The sequence below is a fragment of the Cervus canadensis genome, chromosome 24 (genome assembly GCF_019320065.1).
Source record: "Cervus canadensis isolate Bull #8, Minnesota chromosome 24, ASM1932006v1, whole genome shotgun sequence".
NCBI classification, from domain to species: Eukaryota; Metazoa; Chordata; class Mammalia; order Artiodactyla; family Cervidae; genus Cervus; species Cervus canadensis.
The window spans coordinates 8,575,317-8,591,141 of NC_057409.1; the positions used below are offsets into that span (position 1 = coordinate 8,575,317).

The 15,825-nt window shown below is 45.9% G+C and overlaps 1 protein-coding gene across 4 annotated transcripts; it reads left to right on the plus strand.

The window, feature by feature from the left end:
- On the plus strand, positions 1–15,080 carry MTFR1L (mitochondrial fission regulator 1 like). 4 transcript variants are annotated; one of them, XM_043445355.1, is made up of 7 exons: positions 1–146; positions 3,171–3,314; positions 3,729–3,833; positions 6,295–6,404; positions 6,887–7,098; positions 8,351–8,672; positions 14,093–15,080. In XM_043445355.1, the coding sequence occupies exons 2-7, from the start codon at positions 3,300–3,302 to the stop codon at positions 14,196–14,198; spliced, it is 870 nt and encodes a 289-aa protein (XP_043301290.1). In that variant the 5' UTR covers positions 1–146; positions 3,171–3,299; the 3' UTR covers positions 14,199–15,080. The 4 variants fall into 4 exon arrangements, with proteins under 4 accessions (XP_043301290.1, XP_043301291.1, XP_043301292.1 ...); XM_043445356.1 differs by having other exon boundaries at positions 43–174; XM_043445357.1 differs by lacking the exon at positions 1–146 and adding an exon at positions 196–1,033.
- Positions 15,081–15,825: the final 745 nt, after the last annotated feature.

The window sequence follows — 15,825 nt, forward strand, 5'->3', positions numbered from 1 at the left end:
GCCTCGCCCCCAGCAGAGCCGCTTCCGGAAGACGCGTGCTGCCGCGGCTCGGTGCGCAGCTGCAAGGGATCGCTTCCGGGGGGTGGGTCAGCGGAAGTGAGGGCGAGGGAGACTGGGCGGCTCGCTGTGGTAGGAGGGGCCGTGAGGTGAGTGAATCCGGAGCCGCAGTCTGAGGTGAGAGTAGGTCCGACTGCCGCCCCAGGGCGGGAACGCGAGCGGGAGCGCGGCCCTCCGGCCCGGCCTGTCGCGAGGCCGAGTGCCGGGCGCCGGGCGCTGCCCGGGGCTGCTGGGCCCGCGCCGGTTCTCGCGGGAACTCGTGTTGTCCGCCACACTCGGCTGAGGGGAAACTGAGTCCCCGGGGGGCAGTTGCTCGCCCGAGTCACCCAGCCGCGCCAGAGGCTTCTCGTTTCGGCCGCCTCCTCGCTTCCTCCGGGACCCGGCGCCGGGCCTTTGAGTCCGTGGGCGCCCCCCCTACACCGAGCCGCGGCGAGAACTTCGCCGACCTTGACCCCGTCGGGTTGGGCTGTTGCGGGGGGAAGGGAGGCGTGTCCTGGACAAAGGTCCCCGCGGCGTCTCCCCCCTCCGCCGTCCCAGAACGGCGCAGAGCGTGGCGGCCTCGGCGGGGACCGGGTTGATGCTGCCAGGCCCCGCTCGAGAGGCGCTGGGGGACTGTGTGTAAAAAAACACCGGGACAGCAGCCCCGGAAAGGGCAGTCGGGCTCGGAGGTGGTGGGAACCAGGCGCGCGGCCAGCGAGCCGTGGGGAATCTTCTAGGCAGATGTTTGTGCAGGGTTCAAGGCTAAGTCGGCGTTCTTGTTGGTTCGTTTCTTAACAAATGCTCGAGTGCCAGCCGGGTACGGGGCGGGCTCAGGGCTGTACCTGGAAGTCCCCGCCCTTCGGACAAACTGCACAAGCTACACCGTTATCTAGTTACTGCTGCTCCAGAGGAAACGCGGGGCGCCGGTCCGGAAAGGGGAGGCAGTGTTTCAGCTGAGCTCCAGGAGTAATTGAGGATGAGCTTCGTGAAGAGGCTGGTAGGGTTTCGAGCAGAGGGAATATAGTAGACAAGGCCAGTGTGGGTGGAGGGCAGGGGAAGGCAGGTGTGGCGGTGAAGCGTGCAGGGACCAGAGTGGACAGGCCTTGTCGGCTGGGAGAGAAAGACAGGGAGGGCCTGCCGGCCATGCTGAAGAGTCTTGGTGTTATCTTCTTGGCTCTAGCAAGCATGAGGGGTTGAAGCTTGGCAGGGATCTATTTCCAATGTGTCCTAAAAAGACCTCTGGCTGCCTCGTGAGGATTAGGCCTAACTGAGTTTGGAGGTAAATTTGGCGAGGTAGTGACTGCAGCGACTAAAGTGAGAAACACAGGGAAGTACTGTCTTGTGGAGCTGTGGCAGGCACTGACAGTCAGCAAAGAGCCTGGCACGCTGAAGGACTTTTATAAAAGTCTTGAGCTTTGCTGAGAAGATGGAACCCATGTTGGAGGCAGGAGGATCTGGACCAGACTTGGGTGCTTTCCACTGCCATGGCCACTAAGTGACCTTAAACCAGTCCCTTCCCCTTTCCTAGCTTCCTTTCCTCATGTATCGCAGAGTAATACCTCCTCTCCTAGAGGGGAAGAGAGACCTTCCAAGGGAGGTTTCTAGAAAGAGCTGATTAGTCCGGCCCATCCCCTCTTCAGAGGCTGCCCTTGGCTCTGCACTGACTCCTTACCTAGAACATGCCCAGCCCTCGAGACCTGACCATTACTTGACATGCGCCCCCTCTCCCCCACCTTTATGGCCTTAACATACTCCGCTCTTTATACATCTCTTCACCTTCTTTTCCTAGACCTGTGCTATTGTTGCTGTTTTCTTTCCCTTTTTAGCCCCTCTGAACTCACTATGGGGCCGTGTTGCCAGGGGACTGAACTCACCTGGCCAGCTGCCTGATGTGCCTTTCTTAGACAGTGATATTCAGCCTCTGGTAGAATTAGGTATTCGGGTCCTGTCTCTCTTCTAGATTGTGAGTTCCTTGAGAGCGTGGCTGTGTCTTACTCTTTCCATAGCCCCTACAGTGCCCAGCATAGGTCCTGGCACAGAGTGAGTATTAAGTGTTTGATGAACAAGGGACTGAATGAGTTCATTGACTGCAAATGCTCACCATGCAAGGACAGCTTTGAGGAATCTGCCCATCTGTGCCTTGTTTCAACAGTTCATTAAGCACTTTAAAATCTTATTTCACTGATTGACCTCTGGATAACCCTGAGTGGCAGCTCTTCCTGTCTTCTTACAGATAGAGAAACTACATTCTGAAAGGTTAAGTAACTTGCCTAAGGCTATTAAGCCAGTTGAAGGCTGAGCCAGGATAAAAAGTTTTGGCTCTTCCCCAGTAGCCTGTTAGACTGAGTTCGGCTAGACTGGTTTCTTTCTCCCGTTGTCTGTTTCACATCTGCCCGTTACAGTGGCCCAGCAGTGCTAGGCTGGGTGGCACATACTGGACTTTTTACATCTTATCCTCAGGAATGAATGTTGGACTTGGATGGCACCTACACTTTGCCTTTCCCATGAGCTTTTTTATCTACCAAAGGGTTCTACTTACATCTTTAGAAGTTTTTTACCTTACCGACTTAAAAAAATTTTTTTAATTGAAGTATAGTTCATTTACAACATCATGTTTATTTTGGGTATATAGCACAGTGATTCAGTTATACATATATATTTTTTAGAAGTTTTGCGTCAGGAAATCTAAGGACTCAAGACGGCTCCCAGCTTTGGCCAAGCTCACATGGTGCATCTGGAATAGAACCTCTAAGGGTCTGGATTTGTAGAAGCCATGGTTGGGTGAGCGCAGCCTCTTTGGCTGGTTTTCTTCCAGGTTTTCTTCCAGGTGAAATGTCAGAGAAGCCTCATTGTTAGTCATGGGCTTCTCTGGTGGCTCAGATGGTAAAGAATCTGCCTGCAATGTGGGATACCTGGGTTTGAACCCTGGGTTGGGAAGATTCCCTGGAGAAGGGAATGGCTACCCACTCCAGTATTCTTGCATGGAGAATCCCATGGACAGAGGAGCCTAGTGGGCTATAGTTCATGGGGCGCAAAGAGTCAAACACGACAGAGCGACTGACACCCACTGTAGGGCCTGGTTTTGTGGTGCTTGTGTGGTGGCCACTGAGTCTTCTGTGGGGGTTGTTTCACAGGAAGAGAAGTCTGGTGTTCCTTAAGATGGCCTGATATGAAGGCGTCACACTCCCTGCCTCCCCAAGCCTCTAGCGCTGCCTGGTTGCTGCCTTGTCCTTCAAGTGCAGGAGCCAGTTGAAACATCAGGAATGGAAGCCAATGTGGTAAGGGGCATTCCCAGGGCAAGGGTGTAGTGGGGAAGATTAAGCACTAGACCTGCTAAAAGTTCTATAGAAAATTCTGAGATCCTCAAGTTAATTCTTCCCCCACCCAGGCTTGGAATTGAAGGGTCCTGCCTTCCATCCCCTCCGTCCAGGCAGAACCAACTATGATTGATATTGGGGCAGTTAGGGGGTCAGTATGTTTCTGTCACTCTTTGTAGTGGGAAGGGAGGGCAGCTAACTCCTCACCCTTCTCTCTGGATCCTCCCAGCATTTACTGTGCCTCAGCAACAGTATGTGTCCTCTTAGGTATCTGGCCAAGGTGAAGGCTGACTCCTGCTAAAGGGAAGGTAGGGGAGAGGATGGGGACAGCAGTTGGATTTTTTCTGAGGTTGTGGCTGTCTCTCTGTGCTTTAGACCATCCCAATCTGGCAAAATAAGCCGCATGGCGCTGCTCGAAGTGTAGTGAGAAGAATTGGGACCAACTTGCCCCTGAAGCCATGTCCCCGGGCATCCTTTGAGGTAAGTGAGCTGGAAAATAGTGGCCCAGAGTGTAGGGAAGAGTGATGCTGCTTCTGTGGCCCAGACTCCTTGGCGTTGCCAAGACAGGTTGCTTTCCTAATCATGTCTTCATTTTTCAAAAAATATTTAACTGCTTTTAATGTGTCCTGGTCACTGTGACTTCCTGATTGCACACAAACCTGTGACCACAAGTCCAGCTTCCCATCTGCTCATAAATTAATCATCTTGCATCTCTGATGCCTCTGCTAAGCAACTCAAATTTCATCAGGCTCCAGCAATCCAGTGTATCAGAGTAGGCCAAAGGCCCCTTTTGAATTGGATCTCCAGACTAGCCATGTCTGTGCTGAGGTGTGTGCCTGCAACCCTGGCAGGTCCCCTCATAGAACACTGAGTGCTGTGTGTGATTTTGAGATGAAGTCTGCTTTTCTTTTAATATGGTGTCACTCAGGGCTTCCCTGGTGGTTCAGACAGTAAAGAATCTGCCAGCACTGTGGAGGACCTGGGTTTGATCTCTGGGTCAGGAAGATCCGTGGAGAAGGAAACGGCCCCAGTATTCTTGCATGGGAAATCCCATGGACAGAGGAGCCTGGTGGGCTACAGTCCGTGAGGTCTCAAAAAGTCAGACACAACTGAGTGACTAACACTTAAACTGCTTTTCTTCACCAGCCCTAAGGCTTGCCCTGCTTAGCTACCTATTTACAGTATTTCCCTGATGTCTTTATTCCTCATCCTCTCTTTTCTGGCCAAGTTTAGCCATTCCTTTACTGGGCTATTTCAGTCTCACCTCTGTGCCCTGGGGGCCTTTAGCATTCACTATTGCACAGACTAACCCAGATGAATAAGACTCCCTTGTGCAGTGGAAAGCTAAGTAGCATTTATTAGTCCTAGCTGCTTCACTGTAAGAACTAATGGTTAAGCATCAGCTCCAAGTTAGACGCTTAAGGTCTGTTCCTTTGGGGAGCTGGAACACAAAAGAACTACTTCAGCTTTCTGCCTACACAAAGGAGACAGAAATATGTGCCTGAAAAGATGTAGGCCTGGGGCGAAACAAATGAAGGAGCTGAGTTTGTATATCGGATGCTGAGCTGCAAACTGTGTAGGAGCTTATCTGGAGTCTGAATTGGAATGGGTTTGGGGTTCGGTGCAGGGTGTTGTCTCTTGACCCAGATTGTCAGTTATTGCCTAGGGCTGAACGTGGCCCTGGCTGCCTCAAGCATCAGGAACAAAGGGAAGGATAGCTCGGGAGCATGAGTCAGTCATGGTTGCCCCCACATTTGACTATAGCCTCTCCAGTACTTTGGCTGGATGCTGCTGGGCAGAGATAAACAAGGGCACAGGCTCCCACAGAGCAGAATTCATATCAGCAATACCACATTTGTTGTAAATTGATTACCTTAAATATTTTTAAGGGAATCTTATTGATTTATTTTTTAATTTACCCATATGAAAACATTAAATTATGAAAAAAGAAAGGGAAATAAATTGCCTGTAATCACATAGTCATGACACACGTTTTAGTTCTTTCCCGTATTTTTCTAAGCATGTATTTTTCTTTGTTGTAAACAGAATATAATTGAACCTCCCTAATTTTTCATTTAACATGGTGTCACTCAGTCTCCCTGTTCAGTAGTTGTTCATTTGGGTGGAGGAGCTATTTTAAGGAATTACATTATGATTCCTTTTGTATAAGTAGCCATTTTTTAACATTTAAATCTAAATAGTCAAATTATCAACTTTGCTTCTAACAGTGTTGCTATAACATGTAGATCCTGGTATGCTACAAAAGTGTTGTAAAGAGCTTGCCAGGAGAAATTTCCTGTTGATATAACAGATTGTCCATGTCCTTGTACCTGTATTCTCACAGCCAGAAGGCTAAACAGTGGGCATCTCTGTTAAAAAGTAACTCTTGCCAGTCCTACTGAAGACGACTTTGCTCTAGCCAGGGGTCAGCAGAGGACCAGATAGTAAATATTTTAGGCTCTGGGCCATATCGGTCGCCATTACAGCTATTTACTTCTGCAGTTATAGCTTAAAAGCCATGACAAGTAAAGCTTAAACAAATGAGTGTGACTCTTTTTTCCAGTAAAATCTTATGACTGCTCTCTTCACCTTCCCATCCATGCTCCAAACCGTAGCCAGAGTAATCTTTTAAAACCTCACATCTAATCCTTACTTACTTGACCTTTCAATGGCTTATTATTCCAGAGCTCCTAATTCACTTTCCAGTCTCTCCCAACTCTCCACCACTCTATCCTTCCTGTTCCAGCCATGCTGAATTATTTGTAATTTCATAGACTCTTACTACTGGCCTCTTATTCAAGCTGCTTCCAACTGGGACATCCTTTAGGAAGTCTTCCCTACCTCCAGTGCTGGATTAGATGTTCCCCGTGTGTATTTTGCCCAGTTTCCAGTTGTCTCATCACGATGGCAGTAAATGTTAATGAATTTTCCTTCCCCACAGACCCTGCCCAACATCTCTGACCTGTGTCTGAGGGATGTGCCCCCAGTTCCTACCCTGGCTGACATCGCCTGGATTGCTGCAGATGAAGAGGAGACTTATGCCCGGGTCAGGTAGCTGAGGCAGTAGCCTGCCAGCTTGGGAATGAAAAGCTTCTTCACGGATGAGGTGGTAGGCAGAAGAACAGTGAGATGGAGGGCAACAGGAGTGAGAGCTAGGAGTGGGAGTAGAACCTGGCTGTGTTACTTTTATTTTTTAAGAGCAAGGAGATGAATCTCCTTTATTTATTTAATTTTTGGCTGCACTTGGTCTTAGTTGCTATGCGCAGGCTTCTCATTGCAGTGGCTTCTCTTATTGTGGAGCATGGGCTCTAGGGGCATGGACTTCAGTAGTTGTGGCACACAGTTCAGTTGCCCTGCAGCATGAGGAATCTTCCCAGATCGGGGTGAAACCCTGTTCCCTGCATTGGCAGGCAGATTCTTAATCACTGGACCACAGGGAAATCTGGCTATATAACTCTTGCAGGAGTGTATGAAGGAATTTTGGAAGCAGTGCACTGGCTCATGTCTCTGACACTTTTCTCTCCCTGGTCCAGGAGCGATACACGCCCCCTGAGGCACACTTGGAAGCCCAGCCCTCTGATCGTCATGCAGCGCAATGCCTCAGTGCCCAACCTGCGTGGGTCAGAGGAGAGGCTCCTGGCCCTGAAGAAGCCAGCCCTGCCAGCCCTCAGCCGCACCACTGAGTTGCAGGATGAGCTGAGCCACCTGCGCACCCAGATTGCCAAAATAGTGGCAGCTGACGCAGGTAGGAGCGCCTTAGCCAGGACCAAATAGTAGGCTGTTTGTTTTTGCTTAGCTTTTGGACAGGATAGGGATAAAAATGGTCCTTGATTCGGGGGTGCTAGAGTCTAGGGCTCTGGGACTGCCCTAAAGCCTGGCTAGCCTGTATAATCTTTGGATGGTTCCTGTCAGCCATTTGGGGCAGACTGGTTGGGTTAGGAACAAAATCTTCACTTAATTTGGGGCCCCAGGCAGATTCCCTCCCTGACTCACAAAAACCAACTCTCTTCCAAATGTCTTTTAAGATCATGTCTTCCATGAGTGCTCAGTGGCTTTTCTTTTCAATATGAAAAGTAGGTATTCCCTACCACTGAGAGATATCCCCCTTTGTAAGCATATTTTCCATTTCCTTGCACTCTGACTTTCTACCAGAGACCACATCTCCATCCCTCAGCCTTTCTGTCTGCAGTTAAGGCAGAATCACTGGGAATGGATGGGCTGACCAGATGCAGGAAATACCAACAGGTGGATCTCTCCCAGGATGCTCAGTGTTTAACCCTCATATTCCTCCCATTCTCACTTTTTTGCTACTCATTGACTCAAAGTCATAGCTCCCAAACCTTGTCAGTTGGTAGAACATGTGAAAATCATGGTTTTCTCTTTGAAATTTTTATGTATTTAATTCCCTCATGTGGCAGTTTTATAGAGAAAATGGATTTGAGTTTTCCATTTATATTTGTTCGCTACATTTTTTTTTATCATCCAAGAGACATGCTGAAGTAGTTTAGGAGAAATCCAAAAATATTCCCTATAAACTTAGAAATTGAGGAAATTCTCTCCATTAAAATTTGGGAACTGGGAGAACTATCACCATTCTGGTTTTTTGCTGTAGAACAGTTCTTCCAGTCACAGATAGCTGCATTCAAAGGAGCACAGTCAAAAGCACTGGCCTAGTTAGAGAAAAGGACGAATTCAGGCCGTGGTTCTACACTATTGCTTCACCCTAAAGAGTGCTGTCATTCCATTGCCCACTGCAAAATGGGAGCTTTTAGGAAGCAAGGCCTTTATAGGGTTGGTTTTTCTGCCCTTCTGAACACTGGAAAAGCGTAGTGCTGCTACATCTCCTTGAGATCCTGAGAGGGGAAGGTAGTGGAGGAACCCAGAATGTCATGGTGTCAGCCCAGGAAATTAATATTTAGTAGGCGGTGCTTGTGGGGAGATGTAACTGTTGTATTTTAGCCCCAGTGTCCATCCATGCCTATTGTTTTCTCTTTCAGCTTCGGCTTCATTAACGCCAGATTTCTTATCTCCAGGAAGTTCAAATGTCTCTTCTCCCTTACCTTGTTTTGGATCCTCATTCCACTCTACAACTTCCTTTGTCATTAGTGACATCACCGAGGAGACCGAGATAGAGGTCCCTGAGCTTCCATCAGTCCCCCTTCTTTGTTCTGCCAGCCCTGAATGTTGCAAACCAGAACACAAAGCTACCTGCAGCTCGTCTGAAGAGGATGACTGCATCTCTCTGTCCAAGGCCAGCAGCTTTGCAGATATGATGGGTATCCTAAAGGACTTCCACCGGATGAAGCAGAGCCAAGATCTGTAAGTATATGTTAAGGAGCTTATGATGATCATTTGGGGGCGGTGCTGGGTCTTCATTATGCCACTCCGCATATGGGATCTTTGTTGTATGTGGAATCTAGTTCCCTGACCAGGGATTGAACCCAGGCCCCCTGCATTGAGACCTCAGAATCTTAGCCACTGAACCACCAGGGAAGTCCCCTATGATGGTCTGTTTATTGTTTAAGTTGCCTGTGGCCAATTATCTAATAGAAAGTAAATACTTATATTGTAAATCCTCATTAGTAGCAATGTGTAATTTCATCCACAAAGCTTCCTGCCCACTTGCTAGTGCCTCAGGCCCCCAATTTGAGAAAATAGCAACACTTTACATTTGGTTGGGGTGACCCCCAACCAAATGTTACTAAACACAGGTTTAATAAGAAGGCTCAGCTTCTGTCCTCCAGCGAGGCTTCACCACTTAGGTTCTCATACTGCTAGTAATAAGTGTCCTTGTGCCCCATCCTTCAAAGTACAGTTTCATAATAGTTATTGTAGTATCTCAAAAAAGTAGACTGACTTGGTGGAAGGAGAATTCCCTTTAAACAGGGGTCCATTATTCAAACCAACCCTGAAAACACAGATTTACAAACAAACTTTTGAGACTCCTAGTTCCTAACCCTGGCTGCCTATCAGAATTGCTTGGGTTTGTTCAAAATACACCTTAAACTTAGCAAAGCAGAACACCCAAGGAGTAGAACTCTAGGTGTTTCTGATGGGAGTGTGAGGGGATTTGGGAAATACCTACCATGAGAAACTCATCTAGCAGAGAAGCCCTAGAGCTCCAGCCTGAGAGTCACCTGCTTGCAGTGTTTCTCTACTGGCACGGGACATACCAGAAGTGTTTATTTAAGTGTAGATTCCTGGGCATTGAAATGTTTGACATCTTGACCTCAAAGTCCAGAGGCCAGGTGTGCAGCTGTATTTTTAATGCAGTTAAAAAGCTGTTTTTAGCCTCTTCAATAAATGGTGCTGGGAAAACTGGACAGCTACATGTAAAAGAATGAAATTAGAATACCTCCTAATACCATACACAAAGATAAACTCAAAATAGATTAAAGACCTAAATATAAGACTAGAAACTATAAAACTCTTTATTAGAGGAAAACATAGGCAGAACACTCGATGACATAAATCAAAGCAAGATCCTCTATGACCCACCTCCTAGAGTAATGGAAATAAAAACAAAAGTAAACAAGTGGGATGTGATTAAACTTAAAATCTTTTGCACAGCAAAGGAGACTATAAGCAAGGTGAAAAGACAGCCCTCAGAATGGGAGAAAATAATAGCAAATAAAACTGACAAAAGATCAATTTCCAAAATATACAAGCAGCTCATATAACTCAATGCCAGAAAAACAAACAACCCAATCAAAAAGTGGGGAAAAGACCTAAACAGACATTTCTCCAAAGAAGACGTACAGATGGCTAACAAACACATGTAAAAGATGCTCAACATCGCTCATTATTAGAGAAATGCAAATCAAAAATACAATGAGATATCACCTGACACCAGTCAGAATGGCCCTCATCAAAAAGTCTATAAATATGCTGGAGAGGGTGTGGAGAAAAGGGAACGCTCTTGCACTGTTGGTGGGAATGTAAATTGATACAGCCACTATAGAAGACGGTATGGAGATTCCTTAAAAAACCACCAGAAGACCTGGCAAGCCAACTCCTAGGCATATACCCTGAGGAAACCAAAATTGAAAGAGACACATGTATCCCATTGTTCATTGCAGCACTATTTACAATAGATAGAACATGGAAGCAACCTAGATGTCCATCTACAGATGAATGGATAAAGAAGTTGTGGTACATATACACAATGGAATATTAGCCATAAAAAAGAACACGTTTGAGTCAGTTGTAATGAGGTGGATGAACTTAGAACCTATTATACAGAGTGAAGTGAGTCAGAGAGAAATACCATATTCTAACACATACATCTGCACTCAATATGTCAGCAAATTTGGAAAACTCAGCAGTGGCCACAGGACTGGAAAAGGTCGGTTTTCATTCTAATCCCAAAGAAAGGCAATGCCAAAGAATGCTCAAACTACTGCACAATTGCACTCATCTCACACGCTAGCAAAGTAATGCTCAAAATTCTCCAAGCCAGGCTTCAGCAGTTGTGAACCGTGAACTTCCAGATGTTCAAGCTGGTTTTAGAAAAGGTAGAGGAACCAGAGATCAAAATACCAACATCTGCTGGATCATGGAAAAAGCAAGAGAGTTCCAGAAAAACATCTATTTCTGCTTTATTGACTATCCCAAAGCCTTTGACTGTGGATCACAATAAACTGTGGAACATTCTGAAAGAGATGAGCATACCAGACCACCTGACCTGCCTGTTGAGAAACCTGTATGCAGGTCAGGAAGCAACAGAATTGGACATGGAACAACAGACTGGTTCCAAATAGGAAAAGGAGTACGTCAAGGCTGTTTATTGTCACCCTGCTTATTTAACTTATATGCAGAGTACATCATGAGAAATGCTGGGCTGGAGGAAGCACAAGCTGGAATCAAGATTGCTGGGAGAAATATCAATAACCTCAGATATACAGATGACACCACTCTTATGGCAGAAAGTGAAGAACTAAAGAGCCTTTTGATGAAAGTGAAAGAGGAGAGTGAAAAAGTTGGCTTAAAGCTCAACATTCAGAAAACTAAGATCATGGCATCCGGTCCTATCACTTCATGGCAAATAGATGGGGAAACAGTGGCTGACTTTATTTTTTTGGGCTCCAAAATCACTGCAGATGGTGATTGCAGCCATAAAATTAAAAAGATACTCCTTGGAAGGAAGGTTATGACCAACCTAGACAGCATATTAAAAAGCCAGGACATTACTTTGTCAACAAAGGTCCATCTGGTCAAGGCTCTGGTTTTTCCAGTGGTCATGTATGGATGTGAGAGTTGGACTATAAAGAAGGCTGAGTGCAGAAGAATTGATGCTTTTGAACTGTGGTGTTGGAGAAGACTCTTGAGAGTCCCTTGGACTGCAAGGAGATCTAACCAATCCATTACTAAAAGAAATCAGTCCTGGGTGTTCATTGGAAGGACTGATGTTGAAGCTGAAACTCTAGTACTTTGTCTACCTGATGCGAAGAGCTGACTCATTTGAAAAGACCCTGATGCTGGGAAAGATTGAGGGCAGGAGGAGAAGGGGGCGACAGAGGATGAGATGGTTGGATGACATCACTGACTCAATGGACCTGAGTTTGGGTGGACTCCGGGAGTTGGTGATGGTCGGGGAGGCCTGGCGTGTTGTGGTTCATGGGGTCTCAAAGAGTTGGACACGACTGAGCAACTGAACTGATAACCAACACATATATATATGTGAAATCTAGAAAAATGGTAATGAAGAATTTATCTATAGGGCAGCAGTGGAGAAACAGACATAGAGAATGGACTTATGGACATGGGGAGAGGGGAGGAGAGGGTGAGATGTATGGAAAGAGTAACACAGAAACTTACATTATATGTAAAATAGATAGACAATGGGAATTTGCTGTATGGCTCAGGAAACTCAAACAGGGGCTCTGTATCAAACTAGAGGGGTAGGATAGTGGGGGAGATGGGAGGGAGGTTCAAAAGAGGGGGGATATATGTATACCTATGGCTGATTCATGTTGAGGTTTGACAGAAAACAGCAAAATTCTGTAAAGCAATTATCCTTCAATAAAAAATTGTTGGACGGATGCAAATAAGCCAGTATCTGCAGACGTGTAAATCTTACATTTCAGAATTGTCCTTTGTAAGTGTCCTAATTACAGAACCATCTGTGAATGTACAAACAGATTAATCAGTCTGTAGCTACACATGAGTTAACTAGGGCTCAGACGTTGTACATTGTTTGCTTATTCATTTTATGCCATTAAAAATTCTTTTGCCTTTATAAAAAAAAAGTTTTCAGGGCTGGGGAGGTGAGGGCTGTCTCCTGAAACAATAAAGTTACTCTTAAAGAGACGGTGACTCACCTCACATAAGATCCCTTTTTGTTTTCTGGTCCCATTTTCTTCTGAAAACTAGACAAAGGTGCTGGTAGTGGATCCTACTACCTGTCCTTAGTCAGGCTGGTCATACAGACCTACAATTCTTTGATCTCCAGCATTCCCAAATTCAGCTGCTGCTGCTTTCTTCTTATCAGTATTTTATAGATTGACTCTCCAACTTTCTTAAACTTGCCTCTTGTACCAGTTAGATTTGTGATCCCGTACTGCTGAGCCCTTCTTCTCACTCATGTCCTGGGATCTTTTCTCCTTTGTTGATAGAAGGAGCTGGGTTGATGGCTAAGAATGGGAAAGTAGTCCTGTCCTCAAGGTTCAGAAATGTGTCAGACTGAAGGCAGTTCCTCTTGGTTTGGTTTTCGAGATTTAATAATAATCTTAGCCCTTATGTCTAGCATAATGACCAATAAAATGCTTTCATGAGGATGTATGTATGTAGGTTCACTAGGATTTCAAGCAGCTACTTTCCAGGAACATACCTGAGGTTATCAGGTAATTTGAATCTGCCCTAATCTGGAACTGGTTTTGCTCCCATGGGTCCCTTATGATGTGAACATTTAACTATAAATTCTGGATTGCTTGTAAGATAGAGCCAGTAGGTGGGAGCAGAAGCTTAGCCACGACGGGCCAATACCAACAGGTTAATGGTCCTTTGCCCACATTTTATAGCCATTGAAGGAAATAGTAAAACTATGTCTAGTTAAAAGATGAGATCTGCAAGCTTGGTTTTAAACTCTTGACTCATCGCTTACTGACTAATGACTTTGGGCATAGTCATAACATTGCTGTGCGTCAATCTCCTCATTGGTAAAAAAGGATTGTAATAGCTTCTACCTCAAAGAGTGTTTTGAAGAGTAAATGAGATTGTATCCCAACACACAAAACACTGCCCAGGACAGAGTAAGTACTCAATCAGTTCAGTTCAGTTCAGTCACTGTCATGTCCGACTTTTTGCGACCCCATGAACCGCAGCATGCCAGGCCTCCCTGTCCATCACCAACTCCCGGAGCCTACCCAAACTCATGTCCATTGAGTCGGTGATGCCATCCAACCATCTCATCCTCTGTTATCCCCTTCTCCTGCCCTCAATCTTTCCCAGCATCAGGGTCTTTTCCAGTGAGTCAGCTCTTTGCACGAGGTGGCCAAAGTATTAGAGTTTTAGTTTCAACATCAGTCCTTCCAATGAACACCCAGGACTGATCTGCTTTAGGATGGACTGGTTGGATCTCCTTGCAGTCCAAGGGACTCTCAAGAGTCTTCTCCAACACCACAGTTCAAAAGCATCAATTCTTCAGTGCTCAGCTTTCTTTATAGTCCAACTCTCACATCCATACATGACTACTGGAAAAACCAAAGTACTCAATAAACAAGCTATTATTCTATTTCTAGGAGCCGGAGTTCACTGAAGGAGGAAGATCCTGCTGTTCTTATCTCTGAGGTTCTAAGGAGGAAGTTTGCTCTGAAGGAAGAAGATATCAGTAGAAAAGGGAACTGATAGCACTTAGCTCTGCAACTCAGTCTCACGCTCCTGGAATTCCTTCAGTAGCTGCCTTCATCACCGCAGATGTTTCTGCCCATCAGTTAGAAGTCTGCAACAGTCTTGCCAAAAGCTAGAGCTTGGACTAAGAAGAGCTGCATTATGTTTTCCATACTCAAACCTTAGAAGCTAAAGGACTGTTTCGAGCTGAGACACAGGTAATTATATACGTTGGAATGTCTCAATTTAAAGGGTGAGATAGAACTTTGGTTTTTTCCTGTCTCCTGTGTGAAAGTAGGTCCTAAATGAAAGACTGACTTCACTGCACTAGGCCCCATAACTGGTCTCACCAAACACTTTGTGCCCAGCTGTCACTCTCTCAGCCGCTTCCTTGCAGCAGAGCAGGGCTGAGGGGAGGGGGCTATAAATGTATGTGCACGTTCACAGGGCAGGGAAAATCTTATGCTGCTCCATCATGAACTGACACCAATGCCCAGCAATCATTCTCTCCCCCTTCCCTGTCTTAACACCTACATGTAGAGGTTGGGCCACTGGACCAGCTGAGACTTGGGCTACTGCTGGGAGGCCTGGGCTGTTTTTTTCTGAAATATATTTTGTAATACTGTACAACCAAATCTACCCTCCAAGGCCCTGACGCCTCATTGGTTCCACTGATTGAAAGCTTTCTCTTCCATGGACTTTAAGCCCAACAGGAAAGAGAAATGAAGAGGTGAATCTTCCAGGCCCTTGACTGCTCCTTTGCGTGGGGCCAAGGTTTGTACTTAGCATACCATGCATGACTCAGATGCCCTCAGGTCCTTTTCTCTACAGTCTGTATCCTGTGTGTGTTTGGGTTGAAGCACTACCTGACATTAAAGGAAGGATTTGGAGAGATACTGCGTTGGTTGTGTCCATCTCTTGAGTTGTGACCACCCAGTATCCCCCACAGGTATAGAATTCCTATAATTTCAAGGTATATGAGCTTTTGTAAACAGGTTCCTGCCTTTATAGGAGGAAGCTTCTTCCCTAGGGAGCTTCTTGTCCCCTTTAGAAACACTTCTTAAAGCCAGTCCATCCTATAACTTGCACGCTTGCCCCCAGAGGCTTATTTTTAAGCCTCCTAGGTACCACACCTGCAACATGGGAAACTGCCACCCGGTGGATGATGTCTTGAATAGAACATAAATCAGATTAGATTTGTGTTCAGATCAGACCCGTGGCAATGACGGAACATTGCTTTTTCAAAAAAATGAAATTGGTAATGTTTTAGTTACCATCAGAGCCAGCTTTGTAAACAGTCGTTTATTTGGATTCATAGTTTTACAAAGGGAGTTCTCTCCCACCTTGTAGTAGAAGAATGATACAGTCACGTTTAGTTCATTATAAGTCAGCCCTTTTCAGGGAGATGTTTAAACATATATAACCTTAAAATGCTGTAAAGTTACCACAAAAATAAAATAACAAGACTACCTAGTCATTCTACTTCTCTGTCTATCCTCCCTGCCCCTGTATGCCTGGGTCTGGGAGAATTGCCTAACATCACTCAAAAAAGTGTCAAGAATAATGGTGACAAGCTTAGGTTGAGTGGGTAAGATTACAGCCAAAGATTAGAAAAACACACATCCATAAGCAGCAGCTTCCAAAT